The sequence below is a fragment of the Mytilus edulis genome, chromosome 5 (genome assembly GCF_963676685.1).
Source record: "Mytilus edulis chromosome 5, xbMytEdul2.2, whole genome shotgun sequence".
NCBI lineage: Eukaryota > Metazoa > Mollusca > Bivalvia > Mytilida > Mytilidae > Mytilus > Mytilus edulis.
In genome coordinates, this window is record NC_092348.1 from 31,324,155 (window position 1) to 31,352,119 (window position 27,965).

Genomic DNA, 27,965 nt, shown 5'->3' on the forward strand with positions numbered 1-27,965 from the left:
ACTTTTGACAACGTTTTTATGAAATAATTTATGACCAATATGAAAAATAAGGAGAATTGATATTATTGCCAAAGATGTGGATGTAAGCATCTACAGGTCAATATAAAACTGTCAACAATGAATGAAACCTGAACCAAAGTCAGTTATTAAAGGCCAGGATATGGCAAAATATTAGACAATTCAAAAGAATACAGCCTGTTTTAGGACAAAACGATACTCTTACAAATGGTAATTTTAGAAATCTTAAGAAGAGATTTTATATGGATTCCCCTATAAACTGACCCTTAAATCACAAACTAATACATCTAAACTAAGCAAAAGTTTCAGTGTCAATAGACCACAACTAAGGGGGGCAATACAGTTGCATACCAAAAATTCTTGACATACCACTAGTTGTTCTCCATTAACTGACCGAATCACCAACTAATACTAATACAAAATTTGCATAGACTGAGGGTTGGGGAAAATTCATGGAAATTAGATGTGCCAATGCTTATACAACTGTGTATCTAATATCTTTGACCTACCAATAGTTGTCCTTATCACAAACTAGTACATCTAAACTTAAGGAAACTTTTCAAAGTCAATAGACAATGACTGAGAGAGTGGCACCAAATAATCTTTATGGAATATTTTTTGACCTACCATTAGTGGTTCCACCATAAACTGACCTAATCACAAACTAATATATTCTTGTTGCCGCCAACACCCAAAACAGCATACTTATGTCTCATTTTTTTAATACCCTCAAGGTGAGACAAATTCACTATTTTCTGATTTTGATTCATGCCAATGGTTCATATTAAAATCAATATTCCATATGCTCATAATTTTTACGTCTGTGTATTGTGTAGATAGTATATTTAAGATTTTTAAATCTTAAACCAAAAATTGATTTATAACTCTAAAATTAAAATAAACAATAAATTTCCATGAAAAATATATTTTTATTATCAAAAATCTTTCTCACAACAATATCACTATCAAGCAATAACAATTATCCATTTAGACACCTTAAAAAACACACTAACATACATCTGGCTCAAATAACACAAACAAAACAGTCGACATGATTTAAGCATCAGTGTATAATCTTCAACAAACATACTAAGAAATGAAAATAATGAAAACAGAAAAAGCCTGTTAAAATATATGCCAAATTAAGATAAACATATATTCATTAATAAAAAATGTTGTTAGCGTTATCATTGGTGGTTAGGAAAATTTTGATAACTTACTGCAACTTTTGCATATTTAACAAAACATTTTTTTTAAACTTAATACTTGGTCAACATCTTACAAAATTTAGTATAAAGATCAAAAGATTTTTTTGTAAACAAATTCAAAGAAAATTGGCCTTATCTCTTGATCACACTGCACCAGATATGGAAGATTTAAGATTGAATATAAATGGCAAACCAATATCTGCTATCTTTTATAAACGTTATCAAGGGGAGACAATCAGCTTACTCTAAAGCACAAAGAAAAAAACTGAATTATCTCCCATCCATAAAATGATAAGAAATGTGAACCAAATGAAAAAAGTCTCATAGGTTTTAAACTTAAAATCAAATAAAAATGATGAGATCAAAAATGTTTGTTTGAATATAAAACACAGAAAAACAAATATTCAATTCTAAAATCATGCAACAAATTAATGAAAAATAGGAAGATGCATATTTATGTGAATTCAACCTTCAATGTTTCTGATATGTTCATCTCAAATATTTACTGTATCTTCCAATCACATTTGTGTAAATAATTAACTTCTATCATACTAATTTGTATAAATAATTTACACCTACCTTTCACACTTGTGTAAATGATATACAACTTCCTTTCACACTTGTGCAAATGATATACAACTTCCTTTCACACTTGTGTAAATGGTTTTACAACCCCTTTTCACACTTGTGTAAATGATTCACAACCTCATTGCTTGTACAAGAAAGGCAGGATAAAAACAAGCAAAAGGTCACATTGCCTCTTACAACATAAGTTTATGATACATTGTGTCTCTACTTTGTAAAGACTTGCTAAATCCATATCTACAATTTGCTGAGTTTTATATACAGTTTCTATCACATTACGTTTTAATTTTCTATTCTAAATTTATCTACTATACCATGAATAGCAATACAAGCTTCTAGCGTCTTAATGTCTGCACATTTTTTTTACTTACACATCAAAATTTCTTGAATTGACACAAGGTAAGATCAATTTTTTTTTTTTAGTAGGTTTGGGCTTTTTAATTAAAGGAGATTTTTTATATTGCCCCTTATGCCATCACAAAGACCTATTTTAACAGCAATATAATCTTATAGAATACAAGATAGTGTAGTAAAACATAAACATGCCATAGATTTATGTCTATGTAAATAAACACACAAAAGTATAATAATTATAAACAACAAAACTCATAAATAATGTAAAACTTGCCATTTCATATAGTAATAAATATATAAAAATTGTTATGTTTTAGACAAAAAGTCAGAGCTTTTCTGGCAAATTGTAAAAGTTAAAACAATGTAACTCAAACCATTATCATTATATAAATTCTAAAAAGTGACTACCAAAATGGTTGTGGTTAAAATTATCTATCACATCCACAATAGCTTTAAAAATTAAGTTTCAAAACCAGATTAAAATTTTTAAACATAGAACCTCCTTCTTTTTACAATTTCCTATGATACTACTATTTATCATGCTATAGTAGTCTGAAATTCCCTTGACAGAAAAAGTTTTATGTAAAATTATAAAAATAGGAAGATATGGTATGATTGCCAATAAGACCACCATCTTATAAAAAAGAAGCCATTATTTCATATTTTTGCCTTATACTAAAGAAGTAAGACCTATATTACTTTAAAAATCTGTAACAGATTTACACATTTTTGAATTATAGGGAAATTAAAAACACTTCTTTAAACTTTTAATCTGTAACAAAATATTTAACTTTCAACTTGTATATCAACCCCTGTCAGTTACTTATATGTGTGGCATTTAGTTTTTAATGTTTTCTGAAGAGTACATTAATACTGTCCTAAATTTTACAGAGTAAGACTAGCACATGATAATAAATCAAAGCAAAACAAAACAAAACAAAGCAGTTTAACAATCATGTCAAAGAAACATAATGCTTTTGTAGCAGAGGTATTTCACCCAGGACGGATTAGACATACTGTTTTAATTTGTATAAAAAAAAAAAAAAGTTGGAGGAAAAAACCTTGAAAATAGTTATTCTTTCTCTCCACAGGTACTTTTTGGAAGAAAGTGACTGACTTAGGAAATAAATTATTTGTAGAAAATGGTCAATTTTAAAGCATATAAAGATAAGTTAACAAAACAAAGTGAGACAGACTATATTGTGCATCTAACAAATGCATATAACTCACAAAGTCATTTTATCATTGTATATGTATATCAACAATATTACCAGGGTTGAGTTCAATATCCTAGCAGCTACCTAGCGGCTACGTAGCTGCTATCAATATCTATGTAGCAGCTAGTCTATAGCTACACTTTCAATAGTCAAAATCTACGTAGCACTACGTAGCTGCTACGATATTGAACTCAACCCAGTTTATTTACAAAAAAAAACTTTATTAAAAATAGTTGACACACAATTTTAAATGGCTGACAATTATTTTCTGTGAAGCACAATGATGTTGGCATTGTAATTTTCTCGTAGGATTATTTGAAGATTACAGCATGCAAAAATTTTGTTTTTTTATAAATAATGGGAAACATCTACATACTATTTTAAACCTCCTAGCAATTAATGTCAAGGAAATCAAATAATCCAAAATTGTGATATCTGAATTTGTCCATGGACATGTATACATACAATTGAGTTCAACAAAAATATAAACAAGTTTGCATTGTTGATAAAACTACATATCTGATCAATGGCACTAAATATACAAAAAGCTGACATGTAAGTTACTAAATTTACATATTTCTCAGGCCAAGTAACAAAATATGTGTGTTTCCTATTTCCCTACCCTACATTTTAAGCTTAGAAATAGATTACTTTAAAGTTTTTGGGTCATTTTTCAACAAGCACTGTTAAAGTCAAAATTTCTCTCCCATAGACCCAATGTAAAAAAAATTGTAAAATTAAAAAAAATTCCCTCCCAACATGCCCAACCTATCCTATATTTTTGAAAGATTCAATGGAAAACACACATATTATTTTATTTGGCCTTATTTTTAGAAATACAATTTTTGACAATCATTTTTATTTAGGTGGGCAATTATTATTCTATGTTTCACAATCTGAATAGAGATATTAAGATAAGTTTTTGCATTTGCATTTTTTTTTAAAAAGAAAACACAATATTAAAAAAGAAAACTTTTTTACTTCTGTGAAACTTTAAAATCATGAAAATTGAAAAACTGATTCTAAACAAAAAAGGCCATCTCAAAATGGATAGATACGTTAGTTAACACAGACACTGATGATTCATTTAAAACAATGGTAGGCTTTGCCTCACAGAGAGTCTTGATTGTATCAAATATTCTATTTATATAAAAATACATACACAGAGATCCAAGAATTGAATTAAACAGCAAAGAAATAACCTAAGTTACAAAATTTTGTAATTATGACTATAAACGATTAACCTAGTGAACATTTTGTTTTTTTTTAATTCATTTTTGAAAAGCAAGTTCAGCTAATTTGATCTTATTTAGATTAATAACATATTTACAATAAAAAAAAATTGTGTAATTTACAAAAAATCCTGATTAAAGATAACCATGTAACTCCTAGTTTAATTTAGTTCACAATTTAAGAAAAACTGGAAATATACCCTTACTTTTAATTAAGTACATGTAAAAAGTTCAAAATTGTTTCTAATGGAGTGAAAAAAAAACCAGAGAGACATTAAAAAATGTTGTAACTTAGGTTTTGACTTAACTTGAAGTTCATTGACCAAGGTCAAAGCATTTCACTATCTATAAAATGATGGTGTTGAGACATTTCATGTTGTTGACGTTGAAACTGATGATATTCTTGCCGAAGTTTTTCAAACCTCTGTTCCGAGTTCTCATATTTGCTTTGTTTTGATGGTTTTGGATAGAGATCATAATAGAAGTCTGATGTACTGAGTCCACTTTCTATTGCACTTAATAATTCATCCCCTCCCGATGAAGCAGGGTACGCAAGTATTGTATCGAGATCTGGAGTATCAAATTCATAGTTTTCATCTGCTGATGTATCTCTATGCAAGCTTTGATCATGAAATGGTGAATCTTGACTGAAATCATTATCTTGTGGTGATAAAAGTGAACTGTATGAAAGGCTTGGCCTTGGAACTCGTGAACCTGAAGTTGACCCTGTAGCCTGAGAGGTATTTTTACTCCCTATACCACTGCTCAGTGAGTCAGGAGTGGGATCGTCTCGGAATGAACGTGAATCTGGAAAATACCTTCCACGTAAGCTGCCTCTAATAATATATGAAGACGGATCACTATCATAACTATATGGCCTACCATGTCTATCAAAGTCCCTGCCCCTCCCAACCTCACTGTCAGAAGCATGACCTCTACGACCTACAGGATAACCATCAGAACGGTCAAATTCAGGAGCTGAATTTCTACTCGCTGATCTAGATTTACGATGCCTAGGGCCACGTCTAAGTTTGTCTACGGTACCTTGTAGATGGTCACGAGTATATGTTTTAGGTGATGTATTATTGGGTTGAACTCTTGCTACTTGTTTTGGTGGATTATAACCTAATGAATGACTTAGACGAGGATTATCAAACTTCGGTATGTCTCGGTCATTTGAATTATATGTAGGAAATGAATGCCATGGACGTTGAAATGGAATGTTTTGATATGTATGTTCCGGTGATGGATGAACAGAACTAATGTCATTGTATGGATTTGTGAAACTGATCGGATCGTCTGTGAGATATGTCTGCGTAGAAGATGGCTTCATGGAACTATGGCGAGGAAATCCTGATTTTTGTACATGTGGAATGTGAGGTGAAAAAACATCATCATCATTGTCAATATATGATGGTTGGTCCCTTGAGTATGATCGATCGTAACTTCTGTCCCCGTAAGATGGAAATCTATTTATAGGAGTTGGATCATACCCAAAAGGTAGTGGTGGACGCAAAGGTAAAAATCCATTATCATCAGAATCAGAGTCATCTAAGTCTTTCCTTCTTCCTGAAGAAGGTTGTCTAGACATAAAATCGTCAATGGGATCAGGAAATCCATGGCTTGTATAAGGTGACTTTATTGATCTAGGTCTAGTTAATGAATGACCTTGACTATCAGGATAACTCCTGTCCCTTTGACTTTCAGGATACCATCCACTTTCAAAAGAGTCAACATTATCATATCGTTTATAACTATCACGAGAGCGGTTATGTCTGGAATAGCTCTGGTCAGTATCAAATGTATTAGAGCTTGGATTTAATCCATCCCATAAATAATTATCATGTTGTAAATCTTCCTTCCTATAAAGTTGTCTGTTAGCATCTGGTACTATAAACACACCGCTTCCTTCAAAACCTCTTATAGCGTCTGCTCTGCTATCCGAGAATGAACGGCTCCATTTTGACGAATCTTCCCTATAATATACATAAAATGAATTTGTATTTATTCCGTTAAAATATCTGTATTTCAATCAAACTGATTTTTTTTTTTTTTAAGATTATTTTCTGAAATTTGAACCATCACATAAGAACAATTTCTTTCAACCAGAAATTTGTCTTCTTTTTTAATTTGCCATGTCAAATGAATAGAGCTAATATAACCATACATTAAAATATTATTACTGTCAAAATATCGGCAAACAATTTAAAGTAATACAAGATATTGATGCAAACTGCATTATTCATTGCACAAAGTAACCATAATTTTAGTCTCTGGATATGTATTATAGCATGCTGTGCATCAAATTCATTAGACAAAAAAAAACATGTGCTATTTTTCAGTCATCAGTTTAATTGTATGAAACCTGTTATTGATGTTAAAATAAAAGCATGGCAAAATATAAGATACATACAAAGTAGTTAAACTGAAAAGCAAAAAACCTCCTAGAAGCAAATTAAGAAATGTATAAACTTTTTCTTTCTGTATATCTAATAATTAAATCTCTAATCAACATAAAAACATAGACTTGATTAATTTCTGTTCAAAGGGAAATAACTCAATCACATAATAAGTATCACTTTTGGTTACTTACTAACAGGGTCCAGAACTCAATAACTAGAAAAGCTAAAGTCATGAAAATTAAATTTGACCTTCATTCAGTCACAGGAAACAACATATCTAAATTGAAAAAAACTTGTAAAGCATTTTCATGTTGATGAACTGACAATGTTTGGCAGCCATCTGCCATGATCCACCCTCCGAACAAAACTAAACCAATAACAGATAATTTCCTGCAAAAATCCAGTTAAAAATCAATGTCTGGCCAAAAAGAAGTATTTGCTAGCCTGTATTGTTCAAATATGTTGTTGTAAGAAAAGGAATATATAGTAAAAGTTATTACAGGAAAAAACTTTAAGGTTTTTTAATTAACTCTTTTCACAGAGGTAACTATATTAAACCTTACAAAGGTCTTACTTAGATGCCATATAACAACCATTCTTGCTAAATTTTGACTACTCTTAAACTTTGTTTAATACCCCTATTATTTAATGGGAATAAAAAGGGCTTAATTTGTCTAAGTGCTCCTTATAAATTCATTGATGTTTAATCTTTTAAAAAAATGTATACATAGAATCTGATTAATGTTTCTTAATCATACTAGGCTTGTTTAAATGGTTACATGCATTTTATTTAAATGTCCAAGTATAGTCTATAGAAATAATAATAATACTTGTCTATTGTCCATGTATTATAGCCTGTGTTAATTAGCATTGTTCAAACTTCAAATGATTCCATTCAAATTCAGAAGGAATTTTTTTTTGATTAACAGATCTATCATCTAAGCACAGTTTTAAAAAAACAAATACTTTTCTTACAGTTTTTACTTGATGAATTAATGATCTGAAATAACAAAATTTGGGTTTGTCCGTTGAATTTCAGATTTTGGCCATAATTGTTGTAATCGAAAGTTGAAAGTCAAAAAAATAAAAGTTAATAGTCAAAAGCAAGACATTTATTGTATTTAATTTGATGAAACTTGATATATCTAAAGGGTGCAATCAAAATAAAAGTTGAACAGGACAGATACCATTACCCCCCCCCCCTTAAAAACAGTCCATTACACCATTTAAAATTGACATGTTTTATGAAAATCATAATCTAATGACCTATCAGCAAGATCACAAAGTATGAGGAGACGTTATCAAACTTAGTTATGTCAAGTATAAAACAGTCTAAGGATGGAGGAAAAGATGCAATGTAAACTTTTTTTGCTCGTTCGCTATGCTCACTTTTGAAAAAGGTTCACATTATGGCTTGCAGCTAATATTTTAAATATCGCTGAGTCAAATAATTGGCTGAGACACTTTTTGACAAGAAAAAAACAAAACGAAAATCTGCTACTGATTGTTGACATAAAATGGAAGAAACCAATTAAAGAATCATTGATTTGCAGAAACAATATCATAACAACATTCAAATACAGACAAATAAAGAAAAAATAACAACATGCAGAAAAATAAAGTGATGAGGAATGGGGACAACTTTAGTACAATACCTGGTTTGTCCACTCTGCTGCCATGGCAATGAAATAAACCTGAATTATTTTTACATTCTTACTTGTGTTTTGGTATGTATGTTCTTTTCTTGTTTGTAAATTCAGGTGCCAAAAAACTGGTATAACCCCGCCTAATTATGCATGTGCCTGTCCCAAGTCAGGAGGTTGTTGTATGGTGCTGTATATCATATTTATAATGCTCTTTGTTTTGTACATAAATCAGGTTGTTAGATTTCTCATTTGAATTGTTTTACATTTTTGAATTTCTTGACCTTTTATAGCTGACTATGCAGTATGGGTTTTGCTCATTGCTGTAACTTTTTACATAATTTGTTCTCTTGTGGAGATTTGTTTCATTGGCAATCATACCACATCTTCTCATCTTTATACATGAATCTTTATATCTTTAGTCTATTTAAATTTATTACTTCTACATGTTCTATGTACTTAATATTTTATTTTTTTATCAGATGTTAATGGTTTGTATACTTTTCCAATATCGTGAGCTACTACCTCTATTTATACATAATATAATTAATATGGAAAATTTTATGTAAACTTTTTGATCATTCAACAATAAAATCCACAACAATCAAGTTTTTGAAGATACAAATTGTTGGTATTTATTTTATATTTTTTCAAGACACAATAATTATTTTATCCAAGTATACGTACATTCTGTGTGGAACTGTTGTTCTTTCCATTTCTTCCGATGTTCCCATATATTTAACATTACCTGTAAGAATAAATACAAGGTTGGAATTATGTACTGTTGTTTATACAAAAATAAACAAGAATGTGTCCCCAGTACATGGATGCCCCATCCACAATATCATTTTTTATGTTCAGTGGACCGTGAAAATGGGGTAAAAACTATAATTTGTCATTAAAATTAGAAAGATTATATCATAGGGAAATGTGTACTAAGTTTCAATTTGATTGGGTTTCAACTTCATCAAAAACTAACTTGACCAAAAACTTAAACCTGAAGCAGCGGGACAGACGGACGAAAGGACGCATAGACCAGAAAACATAATAGCCATAAATGGGTCATAAAAAAAAATATTCAAGGTCTGTTAGGATGATTGCTTTGTTGCACACCATCAAATATTGCTATATTACAGAGAGAGAGAGAGAGAGAGTTTTCTCATTTATATGATTTTAAAAGGTGTTACATTGAAACCTGTAGACCTATAACTACTGAATAAATTCTTGAAGTACAAAACACTTGCATTTTCTTTTAAAATATCTCATTTCCCTCTTATCCCCATAAGTGAGTTTCTTCCCTTGGCAATTTCTTAAAAGAGTTGTCTTTCTTCCAACTAAGTTACTTTTGGATGCAACACAACCTTCTCTATTAAACTTTTACGAGGCAATCTGATATTGTTCAACTAATGTAAGGCTATCTTAGCATAACCTGTTTCTTCTGAAAACACCAAAATAACCAAAAAACAAACTAAAAATTTATATTTCTTGGAACTGCAGCAATTTCCTTTAGGCTACAGAATGAATGATATATTTTTAAATCTGAGCAACCAGCAAACAATTAAGATCAGTTTAGATTTTGGCATACCATGTTAACTCCTTTGATCCTATATGTTTAAAAATGAAAAAAGATGACAAACAAAGCTTTTATCTATTATATATTGGAAGCTAAAAATCTTATTACTTCCCTTATTCAAATTAATGTTTTTTAATAAATATGACCCTTTTTGTACTATCTGATACTGGAAAAAAACAAACACTATGGTTAATTCCAAACACAGTGAAACCTGTCATACACCTACCATATTTATCTGGCCTTGACCTGTCTTTCTTCCTACTACAGATAATACCAATGATGGCAAGTAATACTGCAACCAGTAGAAACAGCAGACCACCGACAATACCACCGATTTCTGCCTCCGACAGGAAAAGTCCTTTAGACTCTGAAATATATATATAAAGAAGTTAAATTAATTGTAACAAAAAGTTCTCATGCATATACACAGAGCTTAAGGACATAGGAAATAAATTGTAAAAAGTGTGGATACAGTTGAGTATCTTGTCTTAATGTAATGACCTGCTTCTAGTAGCCTAAACTAAGAGCTTATTTCATATTATTCCATTTAACACTGGTTCTCCACAATACAGAGTCAATAACTAAAAGTTCACATATTTATAAATTTTTATCTTTTGTGTTTTTCATTATTCCTCAATTAATTTTCAAAATCCATTATAAAATACATTTAACAGCCAGTTCCAACACATTGTCACCCTATATATTGAATATTTTGCATACTTTCATTAAATTATAAAACATACTGGTACTTCTGTCATAAGTGAAAGATAGCAGGATATAAGAATTGCAACTAATGATTGTTTTTATAGATATAGATCCATAGCAGGTATAGGAATGTATGTTTTATATAATTAAACAATGGTTTGTAAATGAGAGTGTTTGAATTGGATGTTAAACAAGAATAACATAGAAAACAGGCTATTATTTGAACTTGGAATTATTTTTAATTATGGAATTTACATAATTTCTTGTGTTGGAATTATTTTATAAATTCCATGTTTATTTTGTATTATTATGTTTTGAGCGGAGCACAACAATTTCCACACAGTGTATTTTGTATAGATTCTATCGAAAATGTGCTATCTTCTTTGTAATAGAAAGTGTTGTGCGCGGCACAGAACATTATAATACAGAATGAACATATAATTCATTAAAAATTTCTAACACAAGAAATAATGCAAATTCCATAATTAAAAATAATTCCAAGTTCAAATAATAGCCTGTTAGAAGTGTTTTACATGAAATAGACTTCTGATTAACAGTATTGTGTGTCACAGAACCAATAAGATTTTGTGTTTTAGGTGGATTTTTAAATACAATTTCAAGTATAAAAATCTAGCTGAAATTTACGAGTTACTGAATACCAAAGTCCTATAAAATAGAGCAGTCTTTTCCAGATCCCAAAAATGAATCATTTATTCAAAAGCCAAATCAGTGCAAATGCTGAATTCCCACATAAATAATGACACACTCTTTGGCCTAATTGGCTCAAAATATACAACTTACTGCCATTACCAACATCAGTCAAATTCACCCTTGTCTAATTGGTCTAACTCATATCACAAGTTCTATAATACCACCCCTTAAATTAATTCTCTGTTTTCAACTCTTAAGGAGAGCATTAGGAAATATGAATAAATTGAAATATGGGTGATAGGGTCAGGAAAGTAGCAATATCTACTACTATGCGACGATGAATGTATATGAATTCAAAACTGCAAAATTTTTTGTAAGATTTATATTAGACTAGACATTTTGAATAAAAATTTGGCAAACATGAAACAAATAAGCAAAAGCAGTAACTTTACACAAAATGCCAGCAATGTCAATGAAAATTGTTTTAGTTTTCTTTTAAACCAACTGCCACCATTCTTCCAGCACTCTTTTTAGCACAAGTTTGTTAAATAATCATGATGTTTAACCCATGCATGAAATGAAATTATTGCATAAAAATATGAACCGAATAATAATCAAAATAGCACTTTGTACAACTGTTATCACAAGTATGAGGCGAGTTTTTTTAAAAATATATGTTTATATAATGAATACAATAACATATATTTCTAAAAAAAACTTGTCTCGTACCCTAGTCTCATGAGGAAAAGGTTTAAGGGCTGTTCCATTAAAACATGTTTACATGGTACCCAGGAACAAAACTTTCAACATGTTAAGATCTAAATCAACAAAAATCTAGCAAATTTAAATTTGTTGTGTGTTCCATTTTCTCATTAACAGTTGTCCAAAGTGATATAAATAATATAAAGAGTACAAATAAATGATGTTTGAAAACCACAATAACAACGTTACCCTCGCTATAATCTGCTGTCACAGTGGCCGGCTTATGTAAGTCTAAAAATTCATAGAACAATTGAAGTCATTCCTAATATTATTTTTTTTTTTTGTCCCCAAAATGTTTTGTTTTATTATGAAAGTAACTTGACTTCAAGCCATATCTGGCAGACTATTGCACAAAATTGGTTTAATACCGAACAGAAAATATTTTATTTTCAAATTCTGACAATAAATGACCACCAGTCCTTTTTAACTTATCTCTCATTGGCAACTTGTAAGTATGGAGTCATACCATTTCGGCAATTATTTCTCTTAGCTGATTTATTGAAAAAAGTATTGTGGCAATTAAAACATACAATTAAAACAATGTTAAAATAGAACCTCTTTTTCGGTTTTTTTCTTTTTTTAAGATTTATTTCTAAATCCTGTGTTTTATTACATCAACTTAGGTGAATAGTTGTCTCATTGACAATTCTACCACATTTCCTTATCTCTATACCAATGCCTTCTAAAAACTAACCTGCAGGTGTAACAATAACAGCCTCATTCCCAGGCAGACTGTACGAAACAGAACTATATGCATAGACTCTAAATCGATAGGTTGTAGAAGGTATTATCCCGTCTTTTATGAAAGAGGAAGTAGATGGCGCTATCACTTGATTATCCAATGGTTTCCAATTATTACTTGTTGTTTGTTCTATGACGTAATAAAGAATTGGTGTTTTATTATTTGCAATTGGCGCCAACCATGTAATTCTTATTCCACCATTTTCAAAAAAAGCTGTTGTATTTCTTGGAGAAGGTGGCCTTTCACCTGTAAATAATTAGAAATATATTTATTTCATCCCAAAGAAGAAACCAAAAAATTATTGTCATAATTCAATATTTCAGACATTAATTTTTTCGGAATATTTCTGCCTATTTGCTACCAATATTTTAATAATCCACCTACTATTTTTTTCTTCTTGTCAATTAAAGAAAGCAGTGGTGATATTAAAATCTTAACAATTCAAGAATATGCATCTGTTAAGATACCATAACAAACAATATCACCACAAACCAATGAAATATACAAGTATAAGAATTATGCAATGTAACTTGTATGTGTCTAAAACTAAAAGTGCTGCCCCTAATTGACACATACAAAAGTATATTTTTATTCAAAAACTTCTCCAGTGTGATAATTTTCTCTTGTGTATAAGGTATCAGATAACTTAATGCAATAATGATCATAGACAGAATTTGACATCTTTTCTAAAGCTTTTAAAAAAGAGAAATAACAAATTATGCATCTACATAAAAAAAATAGAAGCAACTAAAATTAGACAGATGTACAAAGGCCTACAAACAACAAGAAAACATAAAGATACTTTGAAAGTTTTTGTAATAATTGCCAGACTAATGGGCGAAGACGATGTAACTTTAGGATTGAAAAGCTGAACTATGTTTTTTTCCCTGCTATATATATTACTGTATCTTTACCTGAGGACCAACTGACTTTGAGGAGGGGAAACAAGAATCTTGTGTTTGGTCAATAAAAGGTGAACAAAAGGTACTTGATCACTTGGATGGATGTTTCATGGACAATGGCAATTTTTTACATGCATAATTCATGATGCTGACATGTCAATGTGATTTGAATATATCCTGCTTGGTACATAACAGACACAATAACTTATAAGTCAGATATTTTTCTAATCTGGGAATGAAACAAACAACCTTGAATTGAAACACTGTTTGTATGAAAATAATTTAAAAGCTGACCACGTTATTGTTTATGCATAAATTATTCTATTGATAAAATAAACAGAGAAAACAAAACACATATCAAAATCAACTAATATGATCAATAGCAAACTAAAATCACAACATTTAGCAAACTCAATCACTAACTAAATAAACAGAGCTAAAGAAAATAATTCACTTAGGTCTAGGGTCAGATTCAAGTAGCTGTATCAATTGGAGATACCATTTTTTTGATGCACCAATCTTTAAAACCTCTTGTTTTAAAAAAATCTTTAACTGACCATAGCAATTAAGAAGTTTATATACTTCAATGGTTTTGAAAAATTAATAATATATGTAATTCTTGTGTCCACTTAATACCTCCTGATGAAAATGCATTTTGAAAAATTATGCCTGAGGCACTTTCAACATTAATCTGTTGTTGAAGGTATTCATATCATGAGGCAAGATGCCTTTTAAAACCTTTAAAACATTTGCATTAATTGCAATTTACTTATACAAAAACTTAGTCAATTAAAAGACTGTCATCCTTTGGGGTTTTTCAATCTAAAGTAATGTGCATAAAAATGAACACGGATACTTACCAAGAGGTCTTGTTATAATTGGAATGTATGTATGACCTGAAGGTAAAGTAGGAAGAGCTGTTGGATAGCTATCAGCTTCTCCTGAAAATAGTGGTAAATTATAGGTTACCAGTTTTGTCTTTAAAAAAAACTTGGTTCACCGTAATCAATCAAATTTTTATTTTTGTCTTGGCTATAAAATGGACATATCACATGTTAGGTTAAGAGTGTCTATTGCTCTTTTTCTTTGTGGTTACCTTATTAAAAGCTAATCTATGTTTTAAATACCATCAAAACTGTTCTGGACTAATCATAGTGAAGATAGGATGTTGCAATGTTAAGCCGAAAGATGGCTTACTTCCCCACTCCCTACCAAAGTTTAAAACAAAAATAAACATGCCTATAACAAGAACAGAAAATTGTAAAACTTGATAGTAAATAGTGAATATCCAAACCCATCATACATTGGTCAAAGTTCCTTAGTCTTTTACCAGGTAGGTTCCTTATAGAACAATCTATACAACAAACTATGGTTATAGACAGTTATTAATTATCACATCTACCTACAAATTTGATTTTGCTAGTCTTCCTTTAATTTTTTTACATGTGACGTTGAAATCATTTATTCCTAAAGATATACAGCTTGTAGGTATTAGTACAATAAACATTATAGTAGGAATCATATAGTACATCTGCCTCGTCTGACTGTATATGATTATTATAACTTATCAACTTTGTATCTTCCAATGTATCACTAGTTCATTTTACTCACTTAGAATTTTTTGAGATGGTTTTACTGTACAATTTTAGACTGTCTCTGGTTTTACTGTACAATTTTAGACTATCTCCAGTTTTATTTTTGTAAGCTCTTGGACAGGTTTGTCAGTTATATTCAGAAAATGGTTTATGTAAAGATTAATCACAAACTTAAATTTTCATACCAGAATGAAACCTATGAATATTGAGGGGCTGGACAGGGGGGTATGTTTCTCCCTGCTCCCGCCCCTCCTCTCCCTTCTCCCGCCCTCCTTCTCCTTTCTCCCGCTCTCCTTCTCCCGTCTCCCTCTTCTTTCTCTCTCCCTTACCTTTTCCGACATGCATTTCATTAAAATCCATAAAACATTCAGGAAGAGTTTCGCTTTGAAGATTAGTAATGCCATACTATTAAAGTAACGAGTATCTCCCCTTTAACATTTCGAAATTTCTCATGTAAATATTTCTTCTATATCCATCCAGTTTTTCAGGAGTAGATGCACTTAAAAGAGATACATTAATAGACAGATAGGGTGCAATATGCCTGCAACATGATCAGACGCATACAAATTCCCATCTAGGAGGGACATTCCAATGCAACCTCCCATATTTTCAATATTTGACAAATTTTAATCGGAAATAGTCCTGTTAAGGACGGCAGTAAAAATTGTGAATGTGTGCCTCCAGCTTATTTCATACCTCAAGGTCATAAATCTTTCGAGCATGATTTTTCTACTCAGACTCGTAATCAACCAATCAAATTGTTGGATTTCATGTTTCGAGCATGATTTTTGTGCTCCGAGCACTGAGCAAAGTTTTATGCCTTCAAGGCCTGATACACGCCGTCTCCCGATTACTTTTAAAGTATAAAATTCAGAGGCGTAGCACTCAAATTTATATTGGTACGGCGTGAAATATTATGGGTCGCAAAACAACTCCTTGAGGCAGATATTCGGCAGGGGTTTGGGGCAGCTAAAGGGCCAGAGAAATTTTGGGATAAATGGTGCAAAATCCTGCATTCTGACACTTAAATTTCGCTTATCATTTTTTCAGTAACAATTTGAGTTATCTCACTTTTTTGAAAGTCTAATTCAAAATATAGAAAAAAGAAAAGAATTTGAAACATGAAATGTGTCAAAAAGTCAACAATCCAAACGGATACAACAAGTGGAATATCTTGGCTTAAATTTATACTTCCAATTTTGTGTCGGATGCCATTCAATGTGTCTAGGCATACAGGTTTTTTTTTATAGTGGTACAGATAATAAATGTCTTTGCCGAGCGTAGCGGGGCAGATTTTTTTATGACCTCTTTTTCGCCTCAAAAACATAAAATAAGTGTAAAATGCACTAATTTCATAGTTCTTGACGTGAGGCTTGTATATAAATAAAGAGTAAGGGTTAAACATTTTTGATGCCGTCTTCTACTCCATTAAATTTCTATTATAAATTGATTAGATGGTTCCAACGCTAGAATTTCTTATTGACATTTATTGAGAGGTTTCTAGTGATGACTTCTTTACACATCTTTCGTCAAAGACATATGGTTCAATTGTAGAAGTTTATGTTATATATAAGTTATGGTTCTTATGATGATTTTAATACGGGGACCTCATGCAATATCTCCCAAGAAAAAGAGTAAAACTAAAAATCATACAAGACTAACAAAGGCCAGAGGCTCATGACTTGAGACAGGCGCAAAGTTGCGGCTAGTTAAACATGTTTTGAGATCTAAACCTCCCCCTTATACCTTTAGTCAATGAAGAAAAAACATACACACAACACTACGCACAGTAAAAGTCAGTTGAAGAGAATTCTGAGTCTGATGTCAGAATAGGCCACAAAAGAAACTAAACAAATTGGCAATTATACATAAACTAACACATACTTCTAGCAGTTACATACTGACATGCGAGCTCGAGACTTGAATTAAACTAATATATGATATCGTTTCATCATATGAATATCAAGCACGATCCCTGCCGTCAGGGGTTTAGTAGTATACCATCATAAAATATATGAGAAGAAAGAACCCTGTCCAAGTGAATCAATATTAAAGCCAAAATAAGCAATCTTTAGTGAACTGAAAACAGTATCGTAACTAACCCTTCTTAAAATAAGTAGCTTTTGAGTTGAATGCCGACAATGTTTGTGACAATGTATAAACAAGGGAAAATAGAACATTTTCAGCCGATTCTGAAAGGGACATCCCAAATTCACCATCATTTCTAAAAAAAAATGTGATAAGTTTAAAAACAATTCACATAAAGTTCAGCTACACAAAAAAAGTAATTGGTAGGCTAAGGTTGCATCATCTAGACATAAAAAAGTATTTAAAAAAATTCGATAATTTATTTTTTCATTTCGGTGCCCACTTTTTTATTTAGCTTATTGAATGCCGTACTCAGTTTGACTTTAAATAATTGTTTACTTTTAACACATTATAAAACATGGATTAAGAGTTCAACTCGTCTCATTAATTGGCTACTAATCTACCACATCCCTTTATTTCTATTGAACCAGTATTAATAAATGTTTATATATATATATATATACCGTTTATATTGCCTATGACTCATAAATGGGATTTTCTGTCTTTGTTTTTTCCTGTAAAAACTTTGTTTTCTTTAATCCCGTGAAAAAACTTTGGTTTTTTTTCAATAAATTATAAAAAAAGGTATGGCATGCCATACCAACGAAAATCATTGGTACGACAGCAGGCTGCTACGCCCCTGTAAATCCAAACTTTAGAAACGCAGGTTATTTTTAATTTGTGAAAATACGTGGAATTTTTGTGACACTATTTGTGCAATTTCGTAAGAAACCAATTCGTGTTAAATTGGTTGCAAAAAAAAGCTTCTTTTGGAAAATAATACTGAATATGATTTGTTGAAAATACATAGTACAAGCAGTCTTTGGAAATCAGAATTAACAATGAAGAATAATACAATTGTCCTGGAACTTGGTTATTTTGGCACACTTTTCCTATATGTTCCAAGTGTAACCCGTTTTGAAATATAATTGGACTGTACAGATAATATGGTTCCGGAAGCTTTTAAAAAATAGATTGCCGATACTGTAATCTTATAAATGCAGTTTACACAGGACAGCAACATCGAAATGATGAAAAGGTTAACAAAGGCCTGTCATGTTGGGATGTCAACACTTAATGCGCATCTGCTTGAACAAAATAAAATGATATCTATTAGACCCCCGGTTACATATTTTTTCTTTCAATTCAGTATTTCAAAAATTATTTCTTGAAATTTACAATCACACAATTCATTAAAATAAAACCCAGTGGCCAACAATAAATGAATAATCGTTTAATTAATTATTTTAATAATTGTCGAAAATAAACCAAGAAAAGCGCTCGGAACGACAAAACAAAATAAAAAAGATATGTTTGTTTGATATATTTCTTCAAATGCAGAAAAAACTGAAACATGTAAACATTTTAATATCATTTTGGTTCATGTTAATTAACACTTGGTGTACAGGGATGGGTGTGTTTTGTTGTTGAATTGGACATGATTTACAATTGAGATTCCCAACTATATTCCATTATGATCTTTAATATAAATATATATATGAACCAAAAGTGCGCAAATTCAGAGCACAGAGTCTGACTTCTTCTACAGTGTACAATTTCAAGGTGGAACTTTTATAATGCACCAAGTGTTTTACCTATAGACGATGCATGTATGATCTCAGATTTTTTTTATTATATCATTTTTCACGAAAGACAGAACAATTTCAAAATGTATTGTATGGTCCTGAACATGCCTGAAATATTTTCTACCAGACATTTTGCAACCTCAAATCAATAAATTCAAATTATTCTTGAAAATCATTGTTCACCCAATGAAATTTTGAAAGCTGAATCTCAGACTCCACCCTGTTAGTTGGAAATAAAACTAAATCAGTTAGAATTAATAGGAAATTTATGAAACCAGACAGGGGAAATAAAAAAACCGTTACTCTATATTAAGTAATGTCATCCTTTTTTGGCCAAATTCTATGCATATAGGTCAAATTTGAAGCAATTTATCAAAAAAAAAAATAAGGATGGTGACATGTATCGCTATACATGCACAGGCTCACAATAAAATCCTGGAAATTGTTAGTTTTTTATTCTTTCTCCATATATAAGAGATTGTAATGAATTAGTGAAAAGGTTTTTCATTACTATGCACAATTTTCTGCGACTGTCATACAAGGGAGAGTTTTGGCTAACCATAAAACCAGGTCCAATCCACAATTTTCAGCATAAGAAAATGCCTAAAGCTGAACCAATTCGAAATATAACAGTTGTTATCCATTTGTTTGATTTTGCAGTTAGATTAAGGACTTTCCTTTTTAAGATTTCGTCGGAGTCGTTTTTGGTTGTTTTTTTGGTCGTTTTACTTTTTAATACCATTTTCTTGAATCTTTTGATCCACTCATTTATTAAATAATTGTTTTCCTGCTAAATTTTAATAATTTTAATACACATTTTTATCTCCTTTATATACCCTTTTCTCCTTTCTCCTGCCCCTTCTCTCCCTTCTCCCGCCCCTGCTCTCCCTTCTCCCTCCCCCTCTCTCCCTTCTCCCGCCCCCTCTCTCCCATGCTCCCAATACCCTGTCCAGCCCCTCAATATTTATCAATTTTTATTGTAATCACACAATAATTATACATAGAATTTTTTTTCTCCAGATGTTTGAAATGAATGTATAAAAAAGACATTGTCACAAAATTAGAGATTAAAAATAAACTAAAACTACATCAATAGTATAAAAAAAATATTGAAAATAAAGCAAAAAGCAGTTAAGCTAACTACAGATAAAACTGTTTGATAATGCATTTTTAATAGAACTTGCAATAAATATATACACAAAAACTTTATGTTGTTGTCATAATTTAACAGTCCATGTTTATTTGAATGTAAACTTCCAAAATATGCATATTTAACACTATACTTACCAAAAACTGTAAGTTTAACCTTTTTAAATTATTTATTTTCTTCCATGTCAGTTTTTACTTATTATTTTATCAAACAATATTATTCCACAAAGAAATGAGAAAAAATAACAACATACAAAAAAGGTGCATTGATGGAAATGTGCAAAAGGGGAGGTAATAAAGTACCAATTTCATGTCTTCTTGATGTTTGTGTTCTATTCCCTGATTGGCATGAAAATATTCAATTAACAACGTTAAGGTTAGTAAAAAAAATTAAACAACTTCCTTTGAAATTAATTAGAATATAAGACACATGTTCATAAGTTAGTTAATTCTAAAAATAACTTGTCAATAATCTGCTTGTCAAATAAACAATAAAGTGTATATTTCAGCTATGCATATCTTAATTTCAACAATGGTCTTTTGAAAAATTGCTGTCGTATGCATTTTAACATTTAATGAATCGTGAAATAAGAAATATGTTTTCAAATTTCCTGTTCAACATGTACAATCTTAAAAATCATGTATCAAATAAAATTATTACTTTATGTTGCTTCCAGCTACCTGCAGTCACATGACTTTTGAACCTTTCCATGTGACCTGCAGGTGTAAACAAAATTACGACAAGGAATTATTTCCTGTCTCTGACATGATTTGAATATGCGATGACACAATAATCAATTATGTTAATGTAAAACTTGACTGACAAGAAATACTGTCATTACAAATGTATGCCCTAAAGTCAAAAATATACACTCTTTAATTAGTATGTCAACAATACAAAAACTATTTTTATCTTCAACCAATAAATCTGTCATAAACAAACTAGTATATACTAACATGCATGGTAATCTAACAAATGTCTCCACAACACCTGTAAACAACATACCTCATTAATTCTTATCCTTAGGTGTTTATATCTAAATTTACCATAAATTTCCCTTTTGAGCATAGAAATCCTTTTTTTTTTTTTTTTTTTTTTTACAGTTTCCCTTTTAAATTTGTTCTCTACATTTCATCCTAAAGGCATTTCAAACTTACTGAATTTCAATTAAATTAACAAGTACTTATGGCCAAAATCCTATATATTGCACAAAATTTAGACTAAATTTTTGGGGATTTGTAAAGAGCAGCATGTTTTGAATTCCTTTCTTTTTCAACCACTTCAAAGAATTCCGATTTATTTCCACCTTAGCAATTTGGCAATTTTGTTTCCAAAAGAAAAGAAAATTTCCAGTAAAATCCCCATTAACAACCATATACCTTTTTCAAATTCACCTGGGACAGGTTGTTCAACTTGTCGTTAAATGTACATTTATCTTTATTTAACCTACAGCAGGTGTTTTAAGATTAACTTGGCAATCTTTCATACAAGTAGCCAGGTGTATTTGTTCTTCTATGATGTACAACAGTTTGTTAGATAAGCATCTTATATATCTATTTTCTATCAAACAGCACAAATAACTGTTTTAAACTCATTTACTCAAACTATACACACGTCTGAAGGAAGCAAAAATTGAAACATTTCTATTGCAGAGTTATATGCTGCTGCACACAAAGCACAGTGTCTAGTAATTAATCTGGATAATAAAGGAGTATATACTATACATCTATAGCAGTAAGATCAAAAACTTGTGTAGACCTACCGAGAGTTCTGGCAAGTTTAACTTCACTAAAGTTCCCATCACCATAGGCATTTCTAGAGAGGACTTTAAACTCGTACAATGTGTCAGGTTCTAATCTAAACACCTTCAGATTGGTAGCATTCTCTATCCTCATTGTAACCCACGTGCTAACCTCACCATTTACACTTCTGTACCTATCATACAAATAATAATATACACATTGTCAACAGTTTAAGTCAAATAAAAAAAAAAGTCAGGAGGAAAATAATTACTGGGTAACTTTGCTTTAGTCTTGTCAGAGCTCAGCATGAATAATTATCTTTCAATAGCTATCAGAGAGAGTACATCAGACTTGAAACTTGCAAAAATATTTGTTCACAGCTGTAACAATTAGTGCAATTCTATCAGTGACAGCATTCAGTTTTGTGAAGTCTTTTAGGTCCCTTTTAATCATATCATAGCTTCTGAGTATTAAAGTATTTAGACATACTTTGCTTACACTTTTGTAGTTTTGAGCAATCCTGATGAGGTAAATCCAAAAAAACATTTTAGAAGCCCCAAATTCACAAAGCTTTATTTTCATATCTTATAACCTCTATTATGGGCTCTTTATGTCTTTCACTGTCATGACTGTTTAATATAATGATGTATACTGTTTTAAGTAAAAATGTTAAATCAAAATATCTTTCTCAAATAAAAACAGCATAATAATTTCGTAAGGTTTTCATCAAGTTGAATGTAGCAAAGATCATATTTAGGTCAAGGGGAGATAACCTCAGTGATTTTTTTTAAATATTTTTTAATAACATGAGAATGCGTTTATTTATGAAAATAAACATATTTAAAGGTTATTTGCTCTTTGGATCGGGTTGCCGTCTCTTTGACACATTCCCCATTTTCATTCTCAATTCAATTTTTTAGCATTTGAATATATTTTACCATATGACAAAACTCTGTGTACTGCCACCATTGTAAGCTGGAATCCATGTTACATAGGCATCAAACCAACTGGTAATTACTGTAACATTGTATGGAGCATGGGGTGTGGTACCTGTCAAATATATATTGTCACAGCATAAATTTAGGGGGTTCTCATTGGGGGGTTCTGATCCAGGATCCTGCTTACTGTTTTGTCAGATTCCTGTAACTAGTTACACTATGTATTAAAGTAAGAATTTTCATATTTTTTTTTAATTTCCTGTGTCCCACTAGACTTCATTTCCCGTTTTCACGGCAGAATTATTTGACTTTCATGTGTCACGCTTACAAAAAATCAGCAATCCGGCGTAACGTTTAGACCCCAATTAGACCCACATTTAGATATAGAAGGTAAGTAACAAACAAAGAAACATTAAGCTCACAGCATACACACACAAAAACTTTTCATTTCTCCATAAGGTAATAAAATGCTTCGCTGAGCGCAGCTGGATATGGCCGTTAGACCAACACTGAACAGTTAGGGCAAAAATGGACACAATATTCACACTTGATACAGGTGTTAATTTGGATTGTAATTAAATATTTGACACATAATAGGTTTCTGACACAGAATAACTGAAGTCAAAGAACTTAGAATTGGTTATATGATTTGAATTTATATTCAATTTTTTTTGCTTTAATCCTGTTGCGAGTTGACTAAACTCTATATAGTAGTAGTTAGATGCAGTAGATGCAGTGTTAATTATCAAATATGAAATTCCTTGGTCAGATGGTACAAAATAAAAATTTCAGTAAATAAACGGTTGTTTTGAAACGGTTTTTTTTTTAAAAGGCCATATTAGACTGATGGTAGAGTGAAATGTGTGTCTGTCTGTGGAAATGTCTTTACATTGCATTAATATGTTCTTGTTCTAAAGTAGGAGGAATGATAAGAGTCATTCTCAGGCTTCTCTATTTCTATATCACTCAGACCTTCATTAATATGTTCTTGTTCTTAAGTAGGAGGAATGATAAGAGTCATTCTCAGGCTTCTCTATTTCTATATCACCCAGACCTTCATTAATATGTTCTTGTTCTAAAGTAGGAGGAATGATAAGAGTCATTCTCAGGCTTCTCTATTTCTATATCACTCAGACCTTCATTAATATGTTCTTGTTCTAAAGTAGGAGGAATGATAAGAGTCATTCTCAAGCTTCTCTATTTCTATATCACCCAGACCTTCATTAATATGCTCTTGTTCTAAAGTAGGAGGAATGATAAGAGTCATTCTGAGGCTTCTCTATTTCTATATCACTCAGACCTTCATTAATATGTTCTTGTTCTAAAGTAGGAGGAATGATAAGAGTCATTCTCAGGCTTCTCTATTTCTATATCACTCAGACCTTCATTAATATGCTCTTGTTCTAAAGTAGGAGGAATGATAAGAGTCATTCTCAGGCTTCTCTATTTCTATATCACTCAGACCTTCATTAATATGTTCTTGTTCTTAAGTAGGAGGAATGATAAGAGTCATTCTCAGGCTTCTTTATTTCTATATCACTCAGACCTTCATTAATATGTTCTTGTTCTAAAGTAGGAGGAATGATAAGAGTCATTCTCAGGCTTCTTTATTTCTATATCACCCAGACCTTCATTAGTATGTTCTTGTTCTAAAGTAGGAGGAATGATAAGAGTCATTCTCAGGCTTCTCTATTTCTATATCACTCAGACCTTCATTAATATGTTCTTGTTCTAAAGTAGGAGGAATGATAAGAGTCATTCTCAGGCTTCTCTATTTCTATATCACTCAGACCTTCATTAATATGTTCTTGTTCTAAAGTAGGAGGAATGATAAGAGTCATTCTCAGGCTTCTCTATTTCTATATCACTCAGACCTTCATTAATATGTTCTTGTTCTAAAGTAGGAGGAATGATAAGAGTCATTCTCAAGCTTCTCTATTTCTATATCACTCAGACCTTCATTAATATGTTCTTGTTCTTAAGTAGGAGGAATGATAAGAGTCATTCTCAGGCTTCTTTATTTCTATATCACTCAGACCTTCATTAATATGTTCTTGTTCTAAAGTAGGAGGAATGATAAGAGTCATTCTCAGGCTTCTTTATTTCTATATCACTCAGACCTTCATTAATATGTTCTTGTTCTAAAGTAGGAGGAATGATAAGAGTCATTCTCAGGCTTCTTTATTTCTATATCACCCAGACCTTCATTAGTATGTTCTTGTTCTAAAGTAGGAGGAATGATAAGAGTCATTCTCAGGCTTCTCTATTTCTATATCACTCAGACCTTCATTAATATGTTCTTGTTCTAAAGTAGGAGGAATGATAAGAGTCATTCTCAGGCTTCTCTATTTCTATATCACTCAGACCTTCATTAATATGTTCTTGTTCTAAAGTAGGAGGAATGATAAGAGTCATTCTCAGGCTTCTCTATTTCTATATCACTCAGACCTTCATTAATATGTTCTTGTTCTAAAGTAGGAGGAATGATAAGAGTCATTCTCAAGCTTCTCTATTTCTATATCACTCAGACCTTCATTAATATGTTCTTGTTCTTAAGTAGGAGGAATGATAAGAGTCATTCTCAGGCTTCTTTATTTCTATATCACTCAGACCTTCATTAATATGTTCTTGTTCTAAAGTAGGAGGAATGATAAGAGTCATTCTCAGGCTTCTCTATTTCTATATCACTCAGACCTTCATTAATATGTTCTTGTTCTTAAGTAGGAGGAATGATAAGAGTCATTCTCAAGCTTCTCTATTTCTATATCACTCAGACCTTCATTAATATGTTCTTGTTCTAAAGTAGGAGGAATGATAAGAGTCATTCTCAGGCTTCTCTATCTCTATATCACTCAGACCTTCATTAATATGTTCTTGTTCTAAAGTAGGAGGAATGATAAGAGTCATTCTCAGGCTTCTCTATCTCTATATCACTCAGACCTTCATTAATATGTTCTTGTTCTAAAGTAGGAGGAATGATAAGAGTCATTCTCAGGCTTCTCTATCTCTATATCACTCAGACCTTCATTAAACTGCATTATATGGCTTCAAATCAATTTTTATTCATTTCATTTGGGAAAATTATACTTTATAGACATACATTGACCTATATTTGTTATAATTTCTGTGTCATTTGGTTTCTTGTGGAGATTTGTCTCATTGGCAATCATACCACATCTTTTCTTATATAAATATATATATATATATTGTAAAGAAGTAAAGTTTACAAAAATCCAGTTTGGAGAGCAAATGATTAAAGACTCTGAACACAAATCTGCAAAAACTTAAAAGAGTTAAGATTTTTTGTAAAAGGGTCATGTAAGTTAGAAGACATGTTCTTACTTTCTATAATAAGCTGAGTCGTTGTAACTATTCTGGTGAAATCATTACTTGCTTCACATTCATATAGTCCATGGTCTTGTTTCTCTATGTGAACTATAGTCAAATTACCCCCTAGTCTAGTCACTCGTCCTCCAAAGTCTAACACACCCGAAACCTAAAGACAAATAAAAACATTTTATAGATGAATATACAGTTCAGGTACTTCTATTTCAAGGATACTTATTTGATCAATTGAAAATCTGCAGATATTTCAAAATTGTCTATCACTTACCTAAAGTTCTATCATGAAGATTATAGAAATACTTAACACTGATATTCATTGTTTTTTGTTTGTAAGTTGTATATTATATTTGTGTTTTTTCCCCTGTTTATTTGTACATAAATTAGGCTGTTAGTTTTTGTTTGAATTGTTCACATTGCTATGCATTATAAGTTTTGCTTATTGTTGAGGGCATCTCATTGGCAATCATATCACATCTTCTTATCTTCATATTTAGATTTACTGATATGTTTACACTTCAAACATGCTTGCATTACATAACAGGTCTACAACCACTCATTCATGTTCTTTTTCTTATAAGATTTTATTGGGTTAATTATATTGCATGTCCATCTTCTGATGGAGAAAAATCTTTTACATAAAAGTAAAAACATCAAAGATGGAAACTCATTTACATGTAGTAATGCTAAATCAATCTTAATTTCCAAATGGCATTTCTTTCTAAAATTCAGTTATTTTTGCATTCATATCTATACAAAATCTTACTTTTCGCCATGTAATAAGTGGAGGCGGTACTCCAGAGGCACCGCATGGCATCACAACACTGTCATTAGGCTTCCTTATATATCTCGCCTCTGGTCGGTATGTAAATTTTGGAGGGTCTAGAAATAAAGATTATTTAAGTCATAAAACAAATGTAAAATAAGCACATTTTATCAAATATTTTTTGTAATAAATTGATTTATTATCCAATAAGAAATATTTTCATATTTCTGGAAAGGTTAATAACTTAAAGGAAAGTTATCTCATGCAGTTTTATGTCAAAAATATTTACAATCAATTACAAAATAGAGATATATATTCTTTAATTAAAACACTAAATCATTTCTATAACATTGATTTTATAATATCCAAGTATCTACACATTAATATGGGGACGGAGTCCCCAATAACAGTAGAAAAATCAATAAAAAAAAAAATACGGGAAAATTTCCCGAATTTTTCATTGTACTAATGAACTCAAAATCGTTCAAATCTTTTTTTGTCACCTTTTTGAAATCCCGGACCGGCGCAGAAATCTACAATGTACTTCCTTTTTCCGGTCTCGTTTGAATGAAACTTTTAGTATTTAATATATATTTATCGGTCTAGTATAAAATAGGAAGGAACGCAATACCAATTTCATTTTTAATAATTGTTTGATATGAAATAAACGTTATCTGATGAAAGCGTTTTTTTTTTTACATTGAACATGACGTCATAACTAAAATAACGTCACAACGTCACAACTAAATCCGTAACAACAGAAC

At 30.9% G+C, this 27,965-nt stretch overlaps 1 protein-coding gene across 8 annotated transcripts in view; it reads right to left on the reverse strand.

The window, feature by feature from the left end:
* Positions 1-927: 927 nt before the first annotated feature.
* LOC139523427 (protein turtle-like) overlaps positions 928-27,965 on the reverse strand; it is a 33,790-nt gene continuing 6,752 nt past the window's right edge. The window contains exons 5-16 of one of the 8 annotated variants that reach the window (XM_071317463.1): positions 27,202-27,317; positions 26,436-26,589; positions 23,094-23,205; positions 22,176-22,348; positions 20,716-20,751; positions 14,855-14,935; positions 13,045-13,338; positions 12,540-12,581; positions 10,459-10,599; positions 9,347-9,407; positions 8,672-8,710; positions 928-6,590 (exon numbers count right to left, since the gene is read on the reverse strand). In XM_071317463.1, coding sequence (XP_071173564.1) covers positions 4,943-6,590; positions 8,672-8,710; positions 9,347-9,407; positions 10,459-10,599; positions 12,540-12,581; positions 13,045-13,338; positions 14,855-14,935; positions 20,716-20,751; positions 22,176-22,348; positions 23,094-23,205; positions 26,436-26,589; positions 27,202-27,317 — 2,897 coding nt within the window. In that variant the 3' untranslated portion in view covers positions 928-4,942. The remainder of the gene's footprint in view (positions 6,591-8,671; positions 8,711-9,346; positions 9,408-10,458; positions 10,600-12,539; positions 12,582-13,044; positions 13,339-14,854; positions 14,936-20,715; positions 20,752-22,175; positions 22,349-23,093; positions 23,206-26,435; positions 26,590-27,201; positions 27,318-27,965) is intronic. The other 7 variants (XM_071317464.1, XM_071317466.1, XM_071317465.1 and 4 more) reach the window with 7 other exon arrangements.